This window comes from Suricata suricatta, chromosome 8 (assembly GCF_006229205.1).
Source record: "Suricata suricatta isolate VVHF042 chromosome 8, meerkat_22Aug2017_6uvM2_HiC, whole genome shotgun sequence".
NCBI lineage: Eukaryota > Metazoa > Chordata > Mammalia > Carnivora > Herpestidae > Suricata > Suricata suricatta.
Window position 1 is genome coordinate 117,743,960 of NC_043707.1, and position 20,809 is coordinate 117,764,768.

A 20,809-nucleotide genomic window follows, 5' to 3' on the forward strand; every position below is an offset into this window, starting at 1 on the left:
CGTCGGGAGCTGCCAGTGCGGCGGGCGCGGGCGCGGAGCGAGCGGCCCGCGGGGCCGGCTATTAATAACGCGACCGCCCAGCCCGGGGTCGCGCAGCCATGGCCAGCCCGGAGCCCCGGCTCGATGGGGACGGCGCCGCCCAGGCCGCGAGGTAGGACCGCGCAGGGCCCGCGTCGCCGCGCTGTGGGAGGGGGCTCCGGGGCGAGCCGCCCCCTACCCGCTCCGCGATCACCTTTCTTGGGCTGGGGGTGGTGGGCCAGCCCGGGTGTGGCGTGGGCACTGGGCGGAGCCACCGGCCAAGAGAGGTGGGGGAGGCCCGGGGTCCCCGCACCTTCGTGTGTCTGTGGCTTTTTATAGCGCCCGCCACCTCTGGAACTGGGTGAGGATTAACCCTTTCAGACTGGGGGGCATCAACCTGAAAATGCCATTGGGCCAGAGTGGCCAAGGACGCTACTGGCTTTCTTTCATTCCTCACCCCAAATGCAACTGGAGATGGAGGCCTCCAGTTGCCGGATTCGCTGCGTGGAAGGGACTTGGTGCAAGGTTGGGCAGCTGCCAGCTTGGAGTTGAGAGCTGGTTCTGGCAGCTTGCTCTCTCCAGTCTGAGGCCTGGGATGGGGGGTGGGGAGGGTCTTCGGTCCCAGACCAGTAGGAGGGCCTTGCTTGGCCTTTGGGGGCCCTGGAGAGAAGGCCCCGCCGCCAGCCATCCACTCTGTCACTGGTTAGGAGGGAAAGGGCTGTGGCTTAGGGATTTGAGGCCAGTAGGGAGTATTTCTGCCCCAGGTCAGACGGTGGCCCTGAAGAGGTGGAGGTGCAAACACCCCCCCCCCACACCCCTTCACTGTCACACAGGGCACAAAGCTGAGTACAGTTTTGCACATACAGTCACCTGTACCACCATATGCTCATACAGACAGAGTCAGACACACACCAGCAGGTGCCAGCTCGATGTCACAATGCCAGGCATTGACATACAGAGTTGGGAGCTGCTGGAGTCCTCTAGGGCCAGGGACGGAGTGGCAGAGCGAGGCTGCTTCAAGTCCAAGGAAGCCTGAGGTCAGGGGCATCAGGTGAGCAGGCTCCCGTGCTCCTCGGCCTCCCATACCCTGTTTTCCACAGCTGCTTAAGAGAGGCAGCCGTGTGAGGGCAGCACCTAGCAGAGGCCTGGCACTGTGGGGGCGATGGGGAGTCTACAACAGCGTGTGGTAAGGGCGCTGCTGGGGAGTCAGGTGGCCCGGGTTCTACTTTCAGCTTTGCCACCTGACTTTGGGCAAGTTTCCTCCTCGGATCACAGTCGGTTTCATGCCTGCCTTCTATAGAGCCCCACCCTGGGATACACAGAAAATGAGAACTGTACTTGTCCTTAGGAAATGGACTCTCGGGACGTGGACATGCTCACTGCTGTAATAGCACTGAGTGCAAAGATGAGCTGCACACAAAGTGCCTGGAGAACGCAATGATGGGTTTGTCTGCGAAATACTTTCCAGGGAGATGCAGTTTGAGCGGGGCTTGAAAGATGAGGAGACGTTTTACATAAGTATATACATTTTTTAATTTTTTATTTTTATAATTAAATTTTTTAAATATTTATTTTTGAGAGAGAAAGAGAGAGAGGAAGGGGCAGAGAAAGAGGGAGACATGGAATCTGAAGCAGATTCTGGGCTCTGAGCTGTCGGCTCAGGGCCTGATGCGGGGCTCAAACTCATGAACCCACAAGATCATGACCTGAGCCAAAGTCGGCCGCTTAACCACTGAGCCACCCAGGTGCCCCTAAATAAGTATATTTTGAAATTTTTAAAAATGTTTTTATTTATTTTTGAGAGAGAGAGAGAGAGACAGAGTGAGCAGGGGAGGGCCAGAGAGAGGGAGACACAGAATCTGAAGACAGGCTTCAGGCTCTGAGCTAGCGGTCAGCACAGAGCCCGACGCAGGGCTCGAACCCACGAATCGTGAAATCATGACCTGAGCCAAGCCAGACGCTCAACTGACTGAGCCACCCAGGCACCCCTAAGTAAGTATATTTTTGCTCTGTGCCAGGCTCTGTTAGATCTGCTGTAGCTTTGTACCTGTTTTAGAACTCATGTATGGGAACAGAGGGGTAGAAAGGAGCTCCGTCCTGCTTTGGAGCTGGATGCTGTCTTCTCCAGGCTCCACCACTTACACATTGTGGAACCTTGAGTTCTTTACTCAGTGCTTTGGTTTCCTCATCTACAAAATGGGGCTAATAGATGAGCATCATATACATGAGTATTCATGTAGAATACTTGGAATACTGCCTGGAACACAATTACGTCATTCCAGGGTGGAGGACTCAGCAGGAGCCAGTGAGGGCCGTCTTCTGGGAAAGCTGGGGCTCGGTTGAGGATCAAGGTGGGTCTGGCTGGCTGAGCAGGTGCATCTTTCTGGCGCTAGGAGCTCTACCTTTCCAGGTGGTGCAGGACTGTTGTCTAATCAGAGAGTATTCGCTGAACTGTATTTTCTGAGCTGGATCTTTAGACGTAGTGGGCTAAGAGTAGGAGGTGTAAAAGTGTTAACACAAGCTCTGGGTGGGCAGCGGGGGGTAGTGAGATGAGGCTGGAAAGGTATGTTGGGGCCGCGTCTTTAAGGGCTTTGACTCTGTGTTAAGCAGCTCACTATCTCTGCGTGAAGTGGTACGACACGGTTATGGTGAGCCGTGGCACTGTAGGGAATAGGTTGGCATGAGAAGGAAGAAGTCCTGTTAGAAGGCTGGCACGTGAGTATAGGTATGTGATGATGACTTGGAGTAGGGCCCAGGCAAGGGGATGAAGAGGGAGCGGAGACTGGAGACTTTCTGAGATAGGTCAGTTCTCAGTGAGGTGGCTATGTGTGTGGGGGGGGGGGAGCTGCTTAAAGATTATTTGCCTCAAAAACAGTACTACCCTATGATCTAGTATTTGCACTATTAGGTATTTATCCAAAGGATAAAAATATGTAGATTCGGTGGGGTACATGCACCCCAATGTTTATAGCAGCATTATCAACAATAGGCCAAACTATGGAGAAAACCCAGATGTCCAACCACTGATGAACGGGGGAAGAAGATGTGATATCTATCCATATCTATATAATGGAATATTACTCAGCTGTCAAAAAGAGTGAAATCTTGCCATTTGCAATGACATGTTATGCTAAGTGAAATAAGTCAATCAGAGAACGACAAATACCATATGACTTCACTCGTGTGGAATTTAAGAAACAAAAAAGATGAACATATGGGAAGGGAGGGGAGGAAAAAAGAGGGAACAAACCATAAGAGACTCTTTATGATAGAGAGCAAACTATGGGTTGATGGAGGGAAGGGGGATGGGGACTAAGGAGGTCACTTGTTAGGATGGGCACTGGGTGTTGTATGTGAGTGATGAATCACTGAATTCTCTATTCCAGAAACCAGTAATGCACTGTATGTCAACTAACTAAAATTTAAATTTAAAAAAAGAAGGAAAAAAAGATAATTTGCCCCACCAACTCATTGTATGGGGAGAATACAAGTATAGTAAGCCCAGGGAGAAGGATACTTTGGGGGCAGTTGAGATTGAGGTGGGGGGTGACACCAGGTGAGGAGGTCAGTCTCTGTGATGAAGTGATGGGAACGGACAGGGTGATGGTTGAGGCTGCCTCCAAGCCTTTAGGTATCGGCGCAGGCGCTTGGGTTGTATGAGGCCAGTGATGTCTGGGCCTCGTGCAGCCACACTTCGGTTTCCAGAGGGCCACCATGAGACACAGAACGGGAAGCCAGGGATTCCTGAGGTGCTAGAGAGGAGGACAGAATATACAATAATTTTGAATAAAAGTAATCTGTAGTGGGAACTTGGAGCTAAGATCTCGAGCTTAAAACCTGGACACAAGTAGGCCGTTTCAAGACAGATGAATTCTTTGATACATGGGGCTTGTCATGTATGCTTTGTATCTAAAATAAGTTTCTTATAAGCTATATTCAAATTTAATTTGTTTTATCACTGGTACTCATGGATTATCTGAGTTTCCTTGAGCAAATTACTTAATCTCTTTTAACCTCAGTTTCCGGATCTGTAAAATGTGGATAATAAATATAACTACCTCATAAACATGTTATGAGGATTAAATGAATTGGTATATGTAAATCATTCAGAACAGAGCGTGGCAGATATTAGGACCTTGATAAGTGTAATTTATTGTTATTATTTCCAGGGTATTTTATGTTTTCAAAGAATTGTCCAGAGATCCAAGGTAGGCAGGATGAGTTGAAACAGGAAGGACTAAAGCCATCTGAAGGCCAAAGAAGCAGGAGAATATTCCTTAACAGGAGCTGGTTAAACTAGCAGGCGACTGGCAGCCGGGTTAAGGAGCTTATCTATCAGAAACACAGAATCTGAATTCAAGAACCTTTGACAGGCCAGAGGATGGGCCAATTCTAACAAGATGAATGAAACTTTATAGGAACAAGAGTTGTGGTTTAAAAGCACTCAGTGTGAGGGGCACCTGGGTGGCTCAGTTGGTTAAGTGTTCGACTTCGGCTCAAGTCATGATCTCACAGTTGGTGAGTTCGAGCCCAGCGTTGGGCTCTGTGCTGACAGCTCAGAGCCTGGAGCCTACTTCGGATTCTGTGTCTCCCTCTCTCTCTGCCCCTCCCCTGTTCATGCTCTTGTTGCTCAAAACGAAACATTAAAAAAATAAAGTAAAAGCACTTGGTGTGAAACAGTCTTAGGGCTTTAATCAAATTCAGCATTTGTCAATATGACAGAGCCCTATGTTGGCAATATTGGCCTTATTAATAGAAACATAGTGTCTAGAGCCTCCTCAGAATACACCTGGATACTGCTTCCAAAACCCGTCCCCAAGGGACAGTGACAATTTGGAGCCTAGTCAGAAAGAAGTGACCCAAGCGAGGAGGGCACTGGACACTTTGGCATGCATGGAATAATGGAAGGATGTTAGTTTTCTTTCAGTGTTTAAAAAACTTGCATGAGAAAGTAGTCAGATTTATCTGATTCCAGAAAGAAGATCCAAGTCCTGGTAAAAATTGCAGAGAAGGTCTTACTTCACCACTAGAAGTTATTGTTTTCTTTTCTTTAGGTTTATTTATTTTAGAGAGACAGAGAGAGACAGAACACAAGTGGGGGAGGGGCAGCGAGAGGAGGAGACACAGAGTCCAAAGCAGGCTCCAGGCTCCGAGGGTCCAGAGCCTGACGTAGGGCTCGAACTCAACAAACCGTGAGTTCATGATCTGAGCCGAAGTCAGATGATTAACCGACTGAGCCACCTAGGCACCCCTAGAATTTGTTATGACAGTGGAATGAATAGTGGTGGCTCAGATGTGAGTTTCCTGGCCTTGAAGGTATGTAAGCAGAGGCTTGATGCTGACCCCATGGGGATGTTGTATGGGGATCTGAGCCACAGGTGTACTGGGCTAGATTGATGGAGGGGGGGAAGGAGCAGCCAAGTGCCCTCCCATCAGGACCCATCCCGGGATTTCGGCTGCCCTCTGACTTTAAGTCATTTCTCTTGCAGAGAAATAAGAACAGAAGCCAGTTCTCCTGAAGAGAACTCTGAATCCCCGCATGAGGCGGGGACTTTGAACCCAGAAGTTACTCTGTCTCTGGAGGGGACCTTGAACTTAGAGGACATTCTCTACCTGGGGGACACAGGTGACCTCGACGAGACCCTCTATGTGGAAGAGTCGGAGAAGCCTGAGGAGACACTGTATATCGAGGAGACCAGGCAGCCAGGGGAGGCCCTGGAGGTGGGCGAGCCTGGGAAACCAGAGGACATACTGTACGTGGACGAGCCCACGCAGCCAGAAAAGACCACAGGCCCGGAGCAGACCAGTTCCAGGGGAGAGCCGGTCACAAGCGAGGAGAAACCCAGCCCCGAGGAGGGCCTCCAGGCCGGGCCTAGTCCCAGCACAGAGAGCCTGAGCATAGAGGACCTGGAGTTGCTAGAGGAGCGTTTCCAGCAGTGCGTCCACGCCGTGGCCCAGCTGGAGGAGGAGAGGGACCAGCTCGTCCACGAGCTCGTGTTGCTCCGGGAACCAGCCCTGCAGGAGGTGCAGCAGGCCCATCAGGACATTCTGGCCGCCTACAAACTGCACGCCCAGGCGGAGCTGGAGAGGGACGGGCTGAGGGAGGAGATCCGGCTGGTCAAGCAGAAGCTGTTCAAGGTGACGAAGGAGTGCGTGGCCTCCCAGTACCAGCTGGAGTGCCGCCGGCAGGACGTGGCCCAGTTTGCCGACCTCCGGGAAGCGCTGACCGCACGGGCGGCCCAGCTCTCGGACGAACTGGCCCAGCTCCGGGACGCCTATCAGAAGCAGAAGGAGCAGTTACGGCAACAGCTAGAAGCACCTCCAAGCCAGAGGGACGGGCACTTTCTCCAGGAGAGCCGGCGGCTCTCTGCGCAGTTTGAGAACCTCATGGCAGAGAGCCGCCAGGGCCTGGAGGAAGAGTATGAGCCTCAGCTGCTGCGGCTCCTAGAGAGGAAAGAAGCTGCGGCCAAAGCGCTGCAGAAAACCCAGGCCGAGATCCAGGAGATGAGGGAGGCGCTGAGACCCCTGCAAGCAGAGGCCCGGCGGCTCCACCTGCAGAACAGGAACCTGGAGGACCAGATCTCGCTCGTGAAGCAGAAACGAGATGAGGAGGTGCAGCAGTACAGGGTAGGCCCCCTGGGCATGGACGGTTAGCCTGGGGAAGGAAAAGGTGACCAGAGTCACAGGTCTTTTGGGCATCTGAAGGATGCCCTCCTATGCAGGAAGAACTGCTTACTCTTTGGGCGGCCGCTCACTTCTTTACTCCATTCCTGGTCAGGCCTGGGCTAGGGGCTGAGAATGTAGGCAGCACCCTGACACCAACCGTGAGTCACTCGGTCCCCTCGTTAATCCTCCTAATCAAGTGTTCTCACTTTCATAGATGAGGAATCAGGCTCAGAGAGCTGGCGGTTTATGAACCCTGGCCTGACCAATCCTGAATATTTCAGTGCACTTTCCATGGCACAGTTTTTCCAATCCTTGGTGAATCATGCTGGGGGACAGAGAGCAAGAGGGAATGAGGCGAGGTGGGATTTTCATTCTCTCTCTTCCCTGCATAATCACCCTCAGGTCCTGCGTATCTGATCTCTGTCTTGAAGCTTCTCAGTTTTAACACTGGGATGAGGGGCGCCTGGCTGGCTCGGTTCAGTAGAGCGTGTGACGCTTGATCTCAGCTCCTGAGTTTGAGCCCCATGTTGGGGATAGAGATTACTTAAAAACAAAAACAAACAAACAAAACCTGGGATGAAATCTGTGAAGCTCTATTCCTCATTTTCCATCTTTGTGCATTTATCACCATTTCGCTTGCAGTCAGGTTACTTCTGATTAAGTGTGAGCCAGTTCTAATCCCTTTATAGAACAGGGTGGGATATAAATGCAAAGTAAAACCACAATTTTGTCCGTCTCTCCCACAGACTGTGAGCTTTCAGAAGGAAGGAAGTACTGTTTTACTTATTCCTGCCACTGGGGCTCAGAGGACATCAGTTAAATGCTTACTGAGGGCTGCTGGCCACCAGGAGGGCAATACGATGTGGGGGTTCCTTCCAGAGCAGTATTTTCATCTTTTGAAACACACGTTCCTTTGGATAAACTTAAAAACTTTCAGATTCTGATACATCCCTCAAGGCACATATCCTCTGTTGAAAATGGCTGCATTCACACCGCAGTGTGGACTATGAAAGCAATGGGGTTTTTGGTCGTAATAGTGGATGTGTATGTATTACTCTCAAGCCCCTCCCCCACTGCTCTTTTTCTTACTGGTTCAGTGATGTGACAGAGGATGTTTTAGTCTTATTTTTTTGTCATAAATTATATCCTAAAGTTGTGCTCAGACAGACATTACATTGATAATTGTAACCCGGGGTTACATGTGATTTAAGAGAGGTACAGGTAAGAGTGCTATAGGATAATGAAATATTTTTAGTCATCAGTTATATCAGAGAATACTCCATGGAAGAATCTGTTATTTGAGCTAGGTATTGAAATATAGGCATGAATAGGTCAGTGCTGTCCAAAAACGTATGCAAGATATACATATACTTTAAACCTTTCTTTTTTTTTTTTAATGTTTTATTTAGTTTTTTGATACAGAGAGAGACAGAGCATGAGAGGGGGAGGGTCAGAGAGAGAAGGAGACACAGACCCGGAAGCAGGCTCCAGGCTCTGAGCTGTCAGCACAGAGCCCGACGCGGGGCTCGAACCCACGAATGTGAGATCTGACCTGAGCCGAAGTCGGAGGCTCAACCGACTGAGCCACCCAGGCGCCCCAACTTTAAACCTTTCTAGTAGTCATATTAAAAAAATTGAAAAATATGTGAAAGTGATTTTAATATTAACTCAGCACCTGCAACCTTGCTGCATGTGAGAGGTGAAAAAGTGAGAGGTGAGTTGAACTGTAAAGGTAGGTTGGGGCAGATCTTTTTTTTTCTTTTTAATTAGAGAGAGAGTGTGTGCACAGGGGAGAGAAACAGAGAAGATAATCTTTTTTTAATTTATTAATTATTTTTAAATTTATTTATTTATTTTTTAATTTATTTTTGAGAGAGAGAGAGAGACAGTGTGAGCAGGGGAGGGTCAGAGAGAGGGAGACACAGAATCCAAAGACAGACTCTAGGCTCCAAGCTGTCAGCACAGAGCCCGACGCAGGACTCAAACCCACGAACCGCGAGATCATGACCCAAGCCAAAGCCAGATGCTTAACCGACTGAGCCACCCAGGTGCCCCAAGAGACTCTTAAGCAGGCTCCATGCTCAGGGCAGAGCCGGATACGGGGCTCGATCCCACAGCCCTGGGATCATGACCTGAGCCGAAATCAAGAGTTGGATGCTTAATCAACTGAGCCACCAGGCACCCCAGATCATGGTGGGACTCTGAAATCCAAACTAGGGAATTTGGATTTCATCCAGTACTCAGTTGCATCAGTAAAGGTATTTAATCAAGGAGTAACATGATTGCTTCTCTACTTTTAGTACAAATGCAGGATAATGTGGCCACTGAACGAAGGGGGCAGGGGTGAGAAGTCCCAGAGGGTGTCAAGATTTCAGATGGGCTAACTAGGACAGCGGTACCATCAACAGGGAATCCTCTGCAGGAGTTTTCAGACACAGAATTAGGGTTGTCGAGTTTTATCCCCCCTGTGATTTTCATCACTGTGCTGGATTTCAGATGTGCTGATCATTGCAGCTTTCCAAAGATCGCTCTACATGGATGTCTCCTATTGCTCTGTTGTAAAGTAGGAATCAAGGTCTCAGTGAGCAAATTCCGCTTTCTGAAATGGCTTCCCAAACTGATTGCCAAAGGTCACTTATGGCATCTGACTACTTTTCAAGGGTACACTTCCCTCTTGCAGTTTTATGCTTTGCCTCTTTCATCACCACCATCTATCCGTTCAACAAATACTTTCTATGCCTGCTTACCATGTGCCAGGCAGTGAGCTATGTGCTGGCAGAGGACATGAGATGAGACATGGGGGAGACGGGTAGTTCCTGACCTCAAATAGTTTATAGTCCAGGAAAGATCCCAGATATAATGAACATATTTCATAAAATCAAAGACACTTAGATTTTAAGACGTACCCTGATCTGAAATGTTAAGATATGAACGCCATAGAATCAGTGAAATCATTAATATTCTTCAAGTGATAAACACCATAATAGTAGTAGGGATAAAGCATTGTACCAATGAAGTACGTACAATTACCCCTGCCCGGGGAAACCGAGGGGAGATTTCATAAGAGTTAATGATAGCTAGCTTGTACGTTTTAGTTCTTTGTGTGTATTAATACATTTAATCCTTACCTTTCTGTGAGATAGCTATAAATTACTGTCACCATATGCAAAATGAGAAAACAGAAACCAGACAGACAAGTTAAATCATTTGTCAGGGTTACACAGGGAGGAAGTGACGGAAGGTGGATTCTGACCCTGTGCAATCTAGCCCAAATTCACATTCAACCTCCACAAGGTATTTGAGCTGAGCTTTGAAGAATAAATTCATTGGGTAGACAAAAGAAAGAGGCATTCCAGGCAGAGGGGATGGCATACATAAAAGCATGAAAACACAAAAAGCCATGTTAAGGGAAGCGAGCTCCATGTGGCTGGATCCGAAGAATGGGAGTAGATAGATGTGGCTGGAGAGGTAGATTGGGCCCAGACTGTGAAGGGTTTTGCATAGTCTTCAAGTCCACGGTTTTCAAACAAAGGTTTTCTCCAAAGCCACAGACCCTTTTCCCAAAATATGATTATATGTGGAATGCCCATATATAAAACAGGTCAAAGTAAGGAGCTACTTTCTGTGACAAGAGCACTTCTGTATGCCTTTCTCCTGGGGTTTCACGGAACACAGTTCAAGGACCACTGCAGAGCTGACAGACGCGATGGTAACAACACGGCTGTGAACTATGAGCTCGGAGCCAGACGCAAACCCTGGCTCTGTCACTTCCCACGTGGAAAACCTTGGACCAGTGACTTCACCAGTGACCCTGCTCCTTCACTATAAAATTGGATTAGTAATAATACACATCATAAGGGTGTTGCAAAGGATGAATAAATCTTTGTAAAGCCTTGTGATGGTCCCTGGCACATAGGTACGTACTCTTAAAAATGGCAGTGTGCAGGATGGATTATTGAGAGCCTGGAAAGACCAGTTAAGCCTTATGAGGGAGAGATGATGTGAGGTATGTGAAGTAAAATATTTGGGTAGGATTTGGGGACTGGTGCAGTGGGTGGTGTGAGGAATTTTCTGAGAATGGTCTCCAAGTTTTTAGCTGAAATTGGTAGGTCGTGGCTGCTGAATTATAGAATGTTTACTATCTCCATGTTTCACATCCAGCATTACGTGCTGGGTGCTGGACAGGAACCTACAATCTGGGAGTTACACAAGAAGAAAGATACATAGTAACGTAACATAGCAGATGCTGTCTAGGTGACAGACATGGCAGGAGTAACGACACAGAGAACTGTGAATTTGTCAGGCTAGAGGATCATGCAAGCCACAGACGTCATTTACAGTTTTCTAGTAGTCACATTAAAAAAAAAGGAACAGGTGAGATTAGTATTTTACTTAACACTGCATATAAAAATATTATTTCAACATGGAGTCAGTATCAAAATTTCACATTTTTTTTATGTCAGGTCTTAGAAGCCTGTGTAATTTATCCTTAGGCCCATGTCGATTCAGATTAGCTGGATTTCCAGCTACACGTGACTGGGAGTGGCCTCCGTGCTACACAGTGTGGGCTGGAGGGAAATGTCCACCTGGAAGCTCGGGGGAGGTTCTAATTAGAGGTAGGGGTCAGACCCGAGGGGGTCTGAATGCCAGACTAAAGAGGTGGAAAGTCTTTGAAAGACTGACATGATAAAGCAGTTTCAGAAAGTTAACCTCATGGTGCTACCTATGACTAAGGCTGGAGACTTTTTTTTTTAAGGAAAACTCCTGTTTAGTTTTCTATTTTAATTTTTTATTTTTATTTATTATTGGGACAGAGAGAAACAGAGCATGAATGTGGGAGGGGCAGAGAGAAGGGGAGACACAGAATCCAAAGCAGGCTCCAAGCTGTCAGCACAGAGCCTGACACGGGCTCGAACCCACAAACCGTGAGATCATGACCTGAGCTGAAGTCAGAGGCTTAACTGACTGAGCCACCAGGCGCCCCTCGAGACTGTCTTTAATGCCAGTCAGGGCAGTGATGTTCGGCTTCATCTTGTAACATAGCTCCCCCTGGGCAGTTCATGACTGCTGGTACAGACTGCCTTCCCAAGCATGGACTTTTGGGTCTCCCCAAATACAGGTTTGCTAGGCATCTAAGGGAGGCTTGGGGAAGTGGGGCGCAGAGGAATGCAGATGCCTCCCTTCGGAAGACAGGCCTGGATGGTAAAGGTGCATCCTGCGTGGTGCCAAAGGGTGGCGAAGGCACTAAAAAAAGGCCTTTTGACAAGGTTGATGAAAGCTGAAATTCAGCCAGAGTATCAAACGCTGCAGAATGATGTGCCGCAGGTTTATCAAGGATGACTTAAGAGAACAGATTATTTAGATCCTTCTAGTAACAGCATGTACCTAAACTGGCGTCCTGGCTCATTACTCTTCAAAATTGGAGGTGAAGTCACTATTACCCCTTGAAAACAGGCCTTCCAGCTGCAGCCTTCCCTTCCCATCTCCCTCTCGCTTCCGAAGGATCCATGCCAGCTAGCGACTATGCCAGAGACGGACTTGCTGACATCTTCCTTACCTCACTCCGCAGGCATGAACTCTAGGCAGAGACAGTTTGCTAAGTGTATCCTGTCTGGTTTTAGCAGAATGGGAAATGAACAATCATCTTAAGGCTGTGCGGGCCTCCGGGGCATAGCTTCTTCACCTTCCAACTTAGCACTTTGGAACAAACTCAGTCTTCTTGTGTAACGAGTAAGCAATATAGGAAATTAACAACTATGATAGCCAACATCCTAATAAAGCACCTATTTGCATATGATGTTACATAAGTACCAGGCAGAGCTATTTTGGACTTTAAGGAGGGTCAAATACAAAACTTGTATTTACAGTTTTTCCTTAAATGAACAACTGGACTTCTCATAGTTTAACTCTCCTGGAATTACAGTTAATAGCTAAGAATAACTAGGGCACCCGGGTGGCTCAGTCAGAGTGTCCGACTCTTGATTTTGGCTCAGGCCATGATCTCATGGTTCATGGGTTCGAGCCCTGTACCAGGCTCCATGCTGATAGTAGAGCCTGCTTGGGTTTCTCTCCTTCTCAGGCTGCTCCTCCCACACTCTCACTCTCAAAGTAAATACACTTAAAAAAAAAGTTAATAACTGCTTACAAAGACTTGACTTTTTTTCAAAGTAGCCTCCACGCCCAACATGGGGCTTGAACTCACAACCCGAAGATCAAGAGTCACATGCTCTTTGCCGACTGAGCCAGCCAGGCGCCCTCAAGATGTAGTTTCTTTTAAATTGCTTTAAGTTGCAGGACGATGTAAAAACCGATTATCCTAATAGAAAAAAGCTTGCACAAAGCCAGAGGTCCATAAAACTCTCAGCACACCAACTAGAGGACCGAAAGCCTCCCCGACTGCACAGCAAACAAAACCCCTCTGAGCACCCACCCACCCTTTGTAGGATTCTAGTAAGCAGGAATCTGCCAGTACAGACAAGACTCCTTTGGTGTCACCATTTTCAAAAGCAGGATCGCTTTGTCCCAACATTTCTTTGAACCTGTTTCTCAACCTCTATACTAGCGTGAAGACTAAATGTGTAAGAAAGTGCTTTATAAACTATAGTGGACAACGCCGGTTTTTATTGTTCTGCTCACTAGAGATGTTCTTGGCCCTTTCACTGCAGGAACAGCTGGAGGAAATGGAAGAACGACAGAGGCAGTTAAGGAACGGGGTACAACTCCAGCAGCAGAAGAACAAAGAGATAGAGCAGCTAAGGATCAGCCTCACTGAAGAGCTATCAACTTATAAGTCAGTTTTCACTGCTACTCAGATCTTAACTGACCCTGGCTGAGGGGATGGTGGGGAGGGAGATGTTGTTCAGGGGAAATTTCACTTAATATGGAAAAGCAAAAAAAAAAAAAAAAAAAAAAAAAGACTTGGGAAATGATTTTCAAATTGTGCTCATCCAGAACAGATGGAAAACGGATCTCTTTTTTTTAAAGGGCTATGCTACCCAAGAACCTGGGACAGGCTAATGCTCCCACTTCTCAGGCAGGTGGGATCGAGACAGTCTCAAGGTGATCCTCGAGGGTACAAGAGTGGTGTTTGCATTGTTACTGCTTTCCTAACTTAACAATACTAATGCCTTAAAAAAAAGTGTGTCCAATGACAGGAATAACACATACCTCCATAGTGCCTGATTTAAAGCATTGGGCAGTCACTTGAAATGTTTCCGTTTCTAGCAGGACTCAAAATATGCCCTAATTATCAACAGGAATTCAGTAACAGGATGATACATCCGGGCTCTGTACATTACTTTCTTTGGCCTGTTCTACCCTATCAGCTATTCATAAAGTTTCCTTAGAATAGCAGCGAAGTTATGCTACCTAATTCAGAATGTGACAAAGGGGGCTGGAAGGCTAAATTAATATGTAAGTTAAAAAAAAAAAGCTCAAGTAGGTGTTTTATAGCCTGAGGGACAGAATTTTTTAAGTTTTATTTATTTTGAGTGAGCGAGCAAGCAGGGGAGGGGCAGAGAGAGAGGGAGAGAGAATCCCAAGCAGGCTCCGCACTATCAGCACAGTGCCGGACGTGGAGCTCAAACTCACAAACCATGAGATCATGACCTGAGTCATATCAAGAGCTGGACGCTTAACTGATTGAGCCCCCCAGGTGCCCCCCAATTATTGCTTAGTATGTAAAACGACACACCTCTCCACGAATTGGTTTATAAAATGTGATTCTTGCTTTCCTAGTTAATCTTGTGTCTTGGATATAAACTCACAATAACAATTATAACCAATACTTTGGCAACTTACTAGCATTTTCTTTTCCCATGCTTTATCTAGGTGTAACTGACGACGTTTATTATTTGGGAGATTAGAGAACCTTGTAATTGAGGAAAATGATATGTGAAAACACCTTTGTGTGGATCAGATTAAAAGTCTAACAGGGAAAGGGCAACGAGTCATTGTAATGCCCGGGTAAGGTTAACCTGGGCAGAGAAAATTTCTAGCTAGGCCCTCCCACCCCCACCATATAAGTTACCAGTCATTGTTTTGCAGATAAGAGGCACCCTAATAGGCATTTGGTGAAAGGAAATGCATTCCTAATCATATGTAAATCATACTGTAGCAACCTCTCCCCAACTTAGCCGGCACTAAATAAACTTCAGAAGTTGTGATGAATTTTATACTGTATTATTTCAAGTCGCACAAACTTATTTTTTCTTTTCTCAACTTTACAGGGGCTGTTTAGAAACGTATGGCCGAATCTGTAACCCAGAAACAACAACAGAAGACTTCTTAGCAAAGGATCACTAAGTACCCTTTGGACATAACTTTTCTCCAGAGAAGGGAGTGCCAGGGACTTGGCAAGCAATTCACCCTGAGAAAGTTAGATACTGGCTGACCTGTTTAAAAAGATTCTAAGGCTGGCTGGAGGCAGAACACCATCAGTCAAGGCTTAGGTGGAGACTGTTTCATAGGCTGCTGGTACCGAGCAAATGTACTTAGCAACGGAAAAAGGAGCCTTCTGTTCTGCAGCAGCAACCTCCACGTGCAAAGTAAAGGATGGATGTACGGACGCACGTTAGAGTTGTGCAGAATGGGTCTTGCCTTATGTTGACCCAAAACAAAAACCCTTCTTTGGAGCGCAGGTAGGGTCAAAAAAGGCAGCCGATTTTCATTATATGGGTTTACAATTTAGATTATTTTGTGCCATGAGTGTTAGACTTTAAAATGAATCCTTTTACAAAGTTTAAGTCTGTGCAGACTCATACGGTTTACTAATTATGTCAAGATGATTTTCACGAGACTCTAAAATGATCTTCTGACTTGGAAGAAAGGAACCAATCCAGATTTGAATCTAAAGGTTAAGGATATTCAGATTTTCCCCCAAAGACTGGGTCTCATGAAAATGATTCTGGGTCAGAGTGATCTCTTCAGTTAAACTGAATGCCTGGCAAAGAACCAGGCATTTATCTGGTTATGGCACTTGGTGATAAAGGCTTTCAAGAGCCTATTGTTTCTAACCTCTTAGTACAGGCCCCAGTGAAAAATATACTGGGGAGATTCAACCTCTCAATGGCAAAAGGTTCAAACACCTTTTCCAAATTTAAAGTTTGCCTTAAATGCTCTCTGCCACATTGCCTTTGACAGTCTTCAAAGTCCATCTAGTTCTCCAGGGACAGACTTCAAAAAGATGTGATTTTATCAAAGACTAATATCCTGTACCTCTGGTTCAGTGTTTTATGTTTTGCACTTTCCCTGGGAAGGAGTGAAGCTCTTTTCTATAGCTATGGGTCTATTATATTTAATTCTGCTCTTGATGGTCAAAGACCTGAGACAATTACTGTCCTCTGAACAACCCTCCGAAAAGCCAGACTGGTGTTTGATGAATGTTATATACTAATAAATAAAACCCATCAGCATGGGGTTACGTAGAAAAGCAATTTATTCCATTATAAGCACTTACACAGTTAGTCATGGAGAGTAACAGGCCTGCTGGTGAAACAGGTCACCCAAAATAGAGATGGTACCAAACTAGTGGTCAAGGACTAACTCCTAAAAAACAAAACAAGCAAACAAACAAAAAACAACCAAAAACAAAAACAAAAGCAACTCTTATCCAGGATTAATTTAATTTTAAAAACAAATACAAGCTATCAATCCACTCTTCTCAACTCAACTGACAGTCCACCTGTGGCATAACTGTCAGGTAAAAACATACATCTTTACAACTTGGTGGTCCCAAGTTTTTGAAAAAACCATTTCACAGAAAGGAAAGAAATATGAAAACAGCTCAAGAAATACACTAACAAGCAAAAATATATGGGGAAAGAGGAACACATAGGTTTGACTTAACTGAAGAAACAGGGGAGACTGGTCTACATAGGAAAATGTGCATCCTGGAAAGTCAGGTGTGAAGATTTCAGAAGAGGAATTTATAGGACTTGAATCTCCCCCATCTCCTGAATAAAAATGACATCGTGTGGTATTTATATTCTGTGGCTCAGACACCTACCTCACTTGGCTCTCTTCCTTCCTCACTTTAGCCTTTACTTAACGGAGTCTGAAAAACTTGGGGATACAGCCTAAGAAGAAAAATAATCACACACAATATTCCCCTTTTTGTGGCTACTTTAGACCTCTGTTACTAGAAAATTCTTGAAGAAAATTTAAATAGAAGTCTGTGGTTTTACTGAATCAAGTCCCCCAGTTACTATTTAGAAAACACCCTCTGTTTGGGCTAATAGCTTTGTTGATGGGTACCTATCATAGAGGGATAGCCAAACAAAGTCTGTGTCTCAAAACCAGTGTTAAATCAGTCTCAGGGTTGAGAGGAAAAAAGGGGGGAGTCTAAAATCACAAGAAGTGCAGACATATCTAGGACCCTTGTCCTTCTGGATCCACGCTTCCTTCAGGGTCTTCATCATTATAAATGTTCTCTGCCTGCCCAAAAACAAGAAACAGAGAAAGGGTATTTAGTAAACATGAAGGATACTTCTTGAAGTTAAAGTTTCAAAAACAGATCAGGCCAGAGACACAGATTGTAAACCAGAGTCTCTGAAGCAACTATTCAGCTCTGCAGTTGCTGCATGAAAGCAACCATTGAGCATCTGAAAATGAATGGGGATGGCTGTGTTCCAATAAAAACAGGCAGCTGGCCCACAGGCCAAGCAGATTAGGACATTCCCACAAAACTGAAGTATGGGTACTGTTTGTCTTCACACTCAACCTTCAGGAGCCCTTTTACTGGACATTAGTCACAAGGTCAAAAAGTAAAAACAACTGGGGTGCCTGGGTGGTTCAGTCAGTTAAGCGTCGGACTTATATTTTTTTATTTAAAAAAATTAAACATTAACATTTTAAAAAATGTTTTTTATTTATTTTTGAGAGACAGAGAGAGGCAGCTCGAGCAGGGGAGGGGCAGAGAGAGAGGGAGATACAGAATTCGAAGCAGGCTTCAGGCTCTGAGCTGTCAGCACAGAGTCTGACGTGGGCCTCAAACCCATGAACCGTGAGATCATGATCTGAGCTGAAGCCGGACCTTAACCAACTGAGCCACCCAGGCGCCTCAAGCGTCAGACTGACTCAGGTCATGATCTTGCAGTTCATGGGTTCGAGGCCCGCGCTGGGGTCTGTGCTGATGGCTCTGAGCCTGGAGTCTGCTTGGGATCCTGTGTGTCTTCCTCATTTTCTGTCCCTCCCCTGCTCACGTGCTCTCTCAAAAAATAAAACATTAAAAAATTTATATGTTAAAAAGTAAAAACAACACAAATGCCCATTAAATGATGAATAAAAATATGTGGCAATTAAAAAGCTAGTCACATATTGCATTATTTCATTTATATTAAATGTCCAGAACAGGCCAATCCATAAAGCAGACTGGGGGACTGCCTAGTGCTAGGCGGATTACAGTAAAATGGGGAGTGATGGCTAATGGGTATGCAGTTTTTCTGAGGGGTAAATTGCTGTGGTGATGGTTGAATAATTCTGTGACTACAGTAAAAAAAAAAAAAAAAAGAAAGAAAAGTGTTCATTGAGAGCCCACCCCCCCCAAACCATGGGGTTAAATCTCAATTTATAAAAATTTAAAAAAGAAATTTGCTCTAGGGCCACCTGGGTGGCTCAGTCAGTTGGGCATCAGACTTTGCTCAGGTCATGATCTCACAGTTCGTGGGTTCAAAGCCCACACTGGGCTCTCTGCTGTCAGCGCAGAGCCTGCTTCAAATCCTGTCTCCCTCTTTCTCTCTGCCTCTCCCTTGCTCGCGGAGGTGTTTGTTCTCTCTCTCTCTCTCTCTCTCTCAAAAAAAAAAAAAAAAAGCTTAAAAAAACAACTCCTCTGGCATAAAATAAACTCTACTTCTATTATTTGATGAGAAACTTGTAGCCAAAGGCATAATCTTAAATACAGAAAACACTTACTTGGGCAAAGTTTACTGTTCTTACTTAGCATCTACTGTGCACAAATCACTAGATTTCTAGTGAATTCACATGAACCATGAGATCATGACTTCAAGCGCTGTGTTGGGTTCTATGTACACAGCTCAGAGCCTGGAGCCTGCTTTGGATTCCATGTTTCCCTCTCCCTCTGCCCACCACCCCCAGCCCCCACTCATGCCATCTCTCTTAAAAATAAAATTAACATTAAAAAGCTGTGATAAACATATAAAGTTTACCATCTTGGGGCTCCTGGGTGGCTCAGTCAAATATCCGACTCTTAATTTTGGCTCAGGTCATGATCCCATAGTTTGTGGGACTGAGCATCAGACACTGCAGAGCCTGCTTGAGCTTCTCATTCTCGCCAACCCCTTTGCCCCTCCCCCACTTGCACACATGCTCCCTCTCAAAAAAAATAAAGAAAAATACCTTTAAAAAATTTATCATCTTTGAACCCCCCTTTTTAAAGCATTTTATTTATTTTTGAGAGAGCGTGAGTGGGCAAGGCAAGGGGGTTGGGGGGAGGAGACAGAGGATCCAAAGTGGGCTCTGCCTTGATAGCAATGAGCCGATACAAGGCTTAAACTCTCTGAACCAGGACATTATAACCTGAGCTGAAGTCAGACATTCAACCGACTGAGCCACCCAGGTGCCCCCCATCTGAACCATTTTGAAGTGTACATACAGTTCAGAGGCATTAAGCTCATTCACCTTGTGCACAACTATCAACCACTATCCATGTCCAGAAGCCAAGTGTTTCTAACACTGCTATGTATCAAACATTACAGCTGTCTTTATTTAAAGTTCCAAGCGCTCTGGAAATTCAAAGAAGGGTAATCACCTCCAACTGGGGTATAAAGGGCAGGGATGTTTTCAGAATCCGCTAAAAATTTTACGGAGACCTGAGTGACAGTATCTGACGCCGTGCTACTGGGGCAGGACTGGGGCAGGCACGTTCACAAGCCACTTCAAAGGAATGACCATTCTCAAAGATCCCACTGCTAGCAAGGAAGGGAAAGCAGGACAGCCAATAGCGAGGCGGCTTTTATTATAGTCTAGCAAGAAGTAATAAGAATCTGAAAAAAAAACTAGGGCGTGGAGCAGAAACAGGGAAGTGGGGTATGTAAGTGCGTATCTGTAAGAGGAGTGCAGACTCGAGAAACACTGCAGACAGACAGTGTTAAACCTGGTAAGTGAGCAGGACCTAGAGGTCCAGTGAGAACAGAAAACACTGAGTTTTCAAGTTGGGCGAGCTGAAAGAAACACTGGAGCCATATAGGACACAGGAGAATCAGGAGGAAAGGGGAACAGGGTAAAGGGGGAGAGAAATTTGGTTCCTTGAGTTTGAACCACCACTGGGACAAGGAGGTAAAGGTAACGAGCAGACACTTGAAAATGATAATGTGCAGCAAGTGCTAAAGTCACACTCAGGAATAAACTGACCAGAGATGCCAGTTGTATTCATTAAAGTCTATAAATATGAAGTGATCCTATGTCATTTACCTAACCTCCCCCAAATAAATGATAACACTTACCATTTGCCAAACCTGCATGATATTGTCTTCTGATACAGAACAAATCACCCAAGGTTCATTGGGGTTCCAAGAGAAATCAGAGATCTTGGCAGTGTGACCACCGTGAATAAACTGAAAGAGGGAGGAAAAAAGATATGAAAAACAGATAGAGGACAAGAAATAAAGCCTATTTTATACTACTCCATGTGTGTAACATACCAACAATTCAGGTGGCCCATCTTCTGCATCTTCTGGGGATTGTTCCTCTCCAATTTTACTAGCACGAGAAAATTTTTGGAAGTTACAACAGATTTATCCTGTGTAACTAATTTGGGAAAGTATAAATAAAGTAACTCCATAAAAAGTAACACAAGACTTACCTTAAATCCCAGACGTTCAGTCTGCGATCAGTACCGCTGGAAGCCAAAATAGTCTCATTGTGAGGCGACCACTGAACCTACAGCAAAAATGAAGGAAACAGAAAGAGGTTATTTAGAAAATTGATAAAAATACCTAAATTATATTTAACAAAAAATTTTGTAAATAAAAGAAAAGAAATCAAAGTATTTTAGATGTTATAATTAAAACTGACAGTAGAGGGGTGCCTGGCTGGCTCAGTTTGCATGGTGTGCAACTCTTGATCTCGGGGTTTTAAGTTTGTGCCCCTTGTTGGGTGAAGAGATCAC

General features: G+C 45.7%; 2 protein-coding genes across 4 annotated transcripts in view; one reads left to right on the forward strand and one right to left on the reverse strand.

The window, feature by feature from the left end:
- The window catches only part of SYNC (syncoilin, intermediate filament protein), a 16,851-nt gene extending 185 nt beyond the window's left edge, over window positions 1–16,666 (forward strand). Inside the window, exons 2-6 of one of the 3 annotated variants that reach the window (XM_029946400.1) lie at window positions 88–151; window positions 5,508–6,645; window positions 13,350–13,474; window positions 13,669–13,743; window positions 14,913–16,666. In XM_029946400.1, the coding sequence (XP_029802260.1) occupies window positions 99–151; window positions 5,508–6,645; window positions 13,350–13,474; window positions 13,669–13,743; window positions 14,913–14,988 (1,467 nt within the window). In that variant the 5' untranslated portion in view covers window positions 88–98 and the 3' untranslated portion in view covers window positions 14,989–16,666. Of the gene's footprint in view, window positions 1–29; window positions 152–5,507; window positions 6,646–13,349; window positions 13,475–13,668; window positions 14,116–14,912 lie in introns of those variants that run through there. The other 2 variants (XM_029946402.1, XM_029946401.1) reach the window with 2 other exon arrangements.
- RBBP4 (RB binding protein 4, chromatin remodeling factor) overlaps window positions 16,103–20,809 on the reverse strand; it is a 19,819-nt gene continuing 15,112 nt past the window's right edge. Inside the window, exons 9-12 of the mRNA XM_029946403.1 lie at window positions 20,504–20,580; window positions 20,343–20,400; window positions 20,145–20,255; window positions 16,103–17,118 (exon numbers count right to left, since the gene is read on the reverse strand). Coding sequence (XP_029802263.1) covers window positions 17,053–17,118; window positions 20,145–20,255; window positions 20,343–20,400; window positions 20,504–20,580 — 312 coding nt within the window. The 3' untranslated portion in view covers window positions 16,103–17,052. The remainder of the gene's footprint in view (window positions 17,119–20,144; window positions 20,256–20,342; window positions 20,401–20,503; window positions 20,581–20,809) is intronic.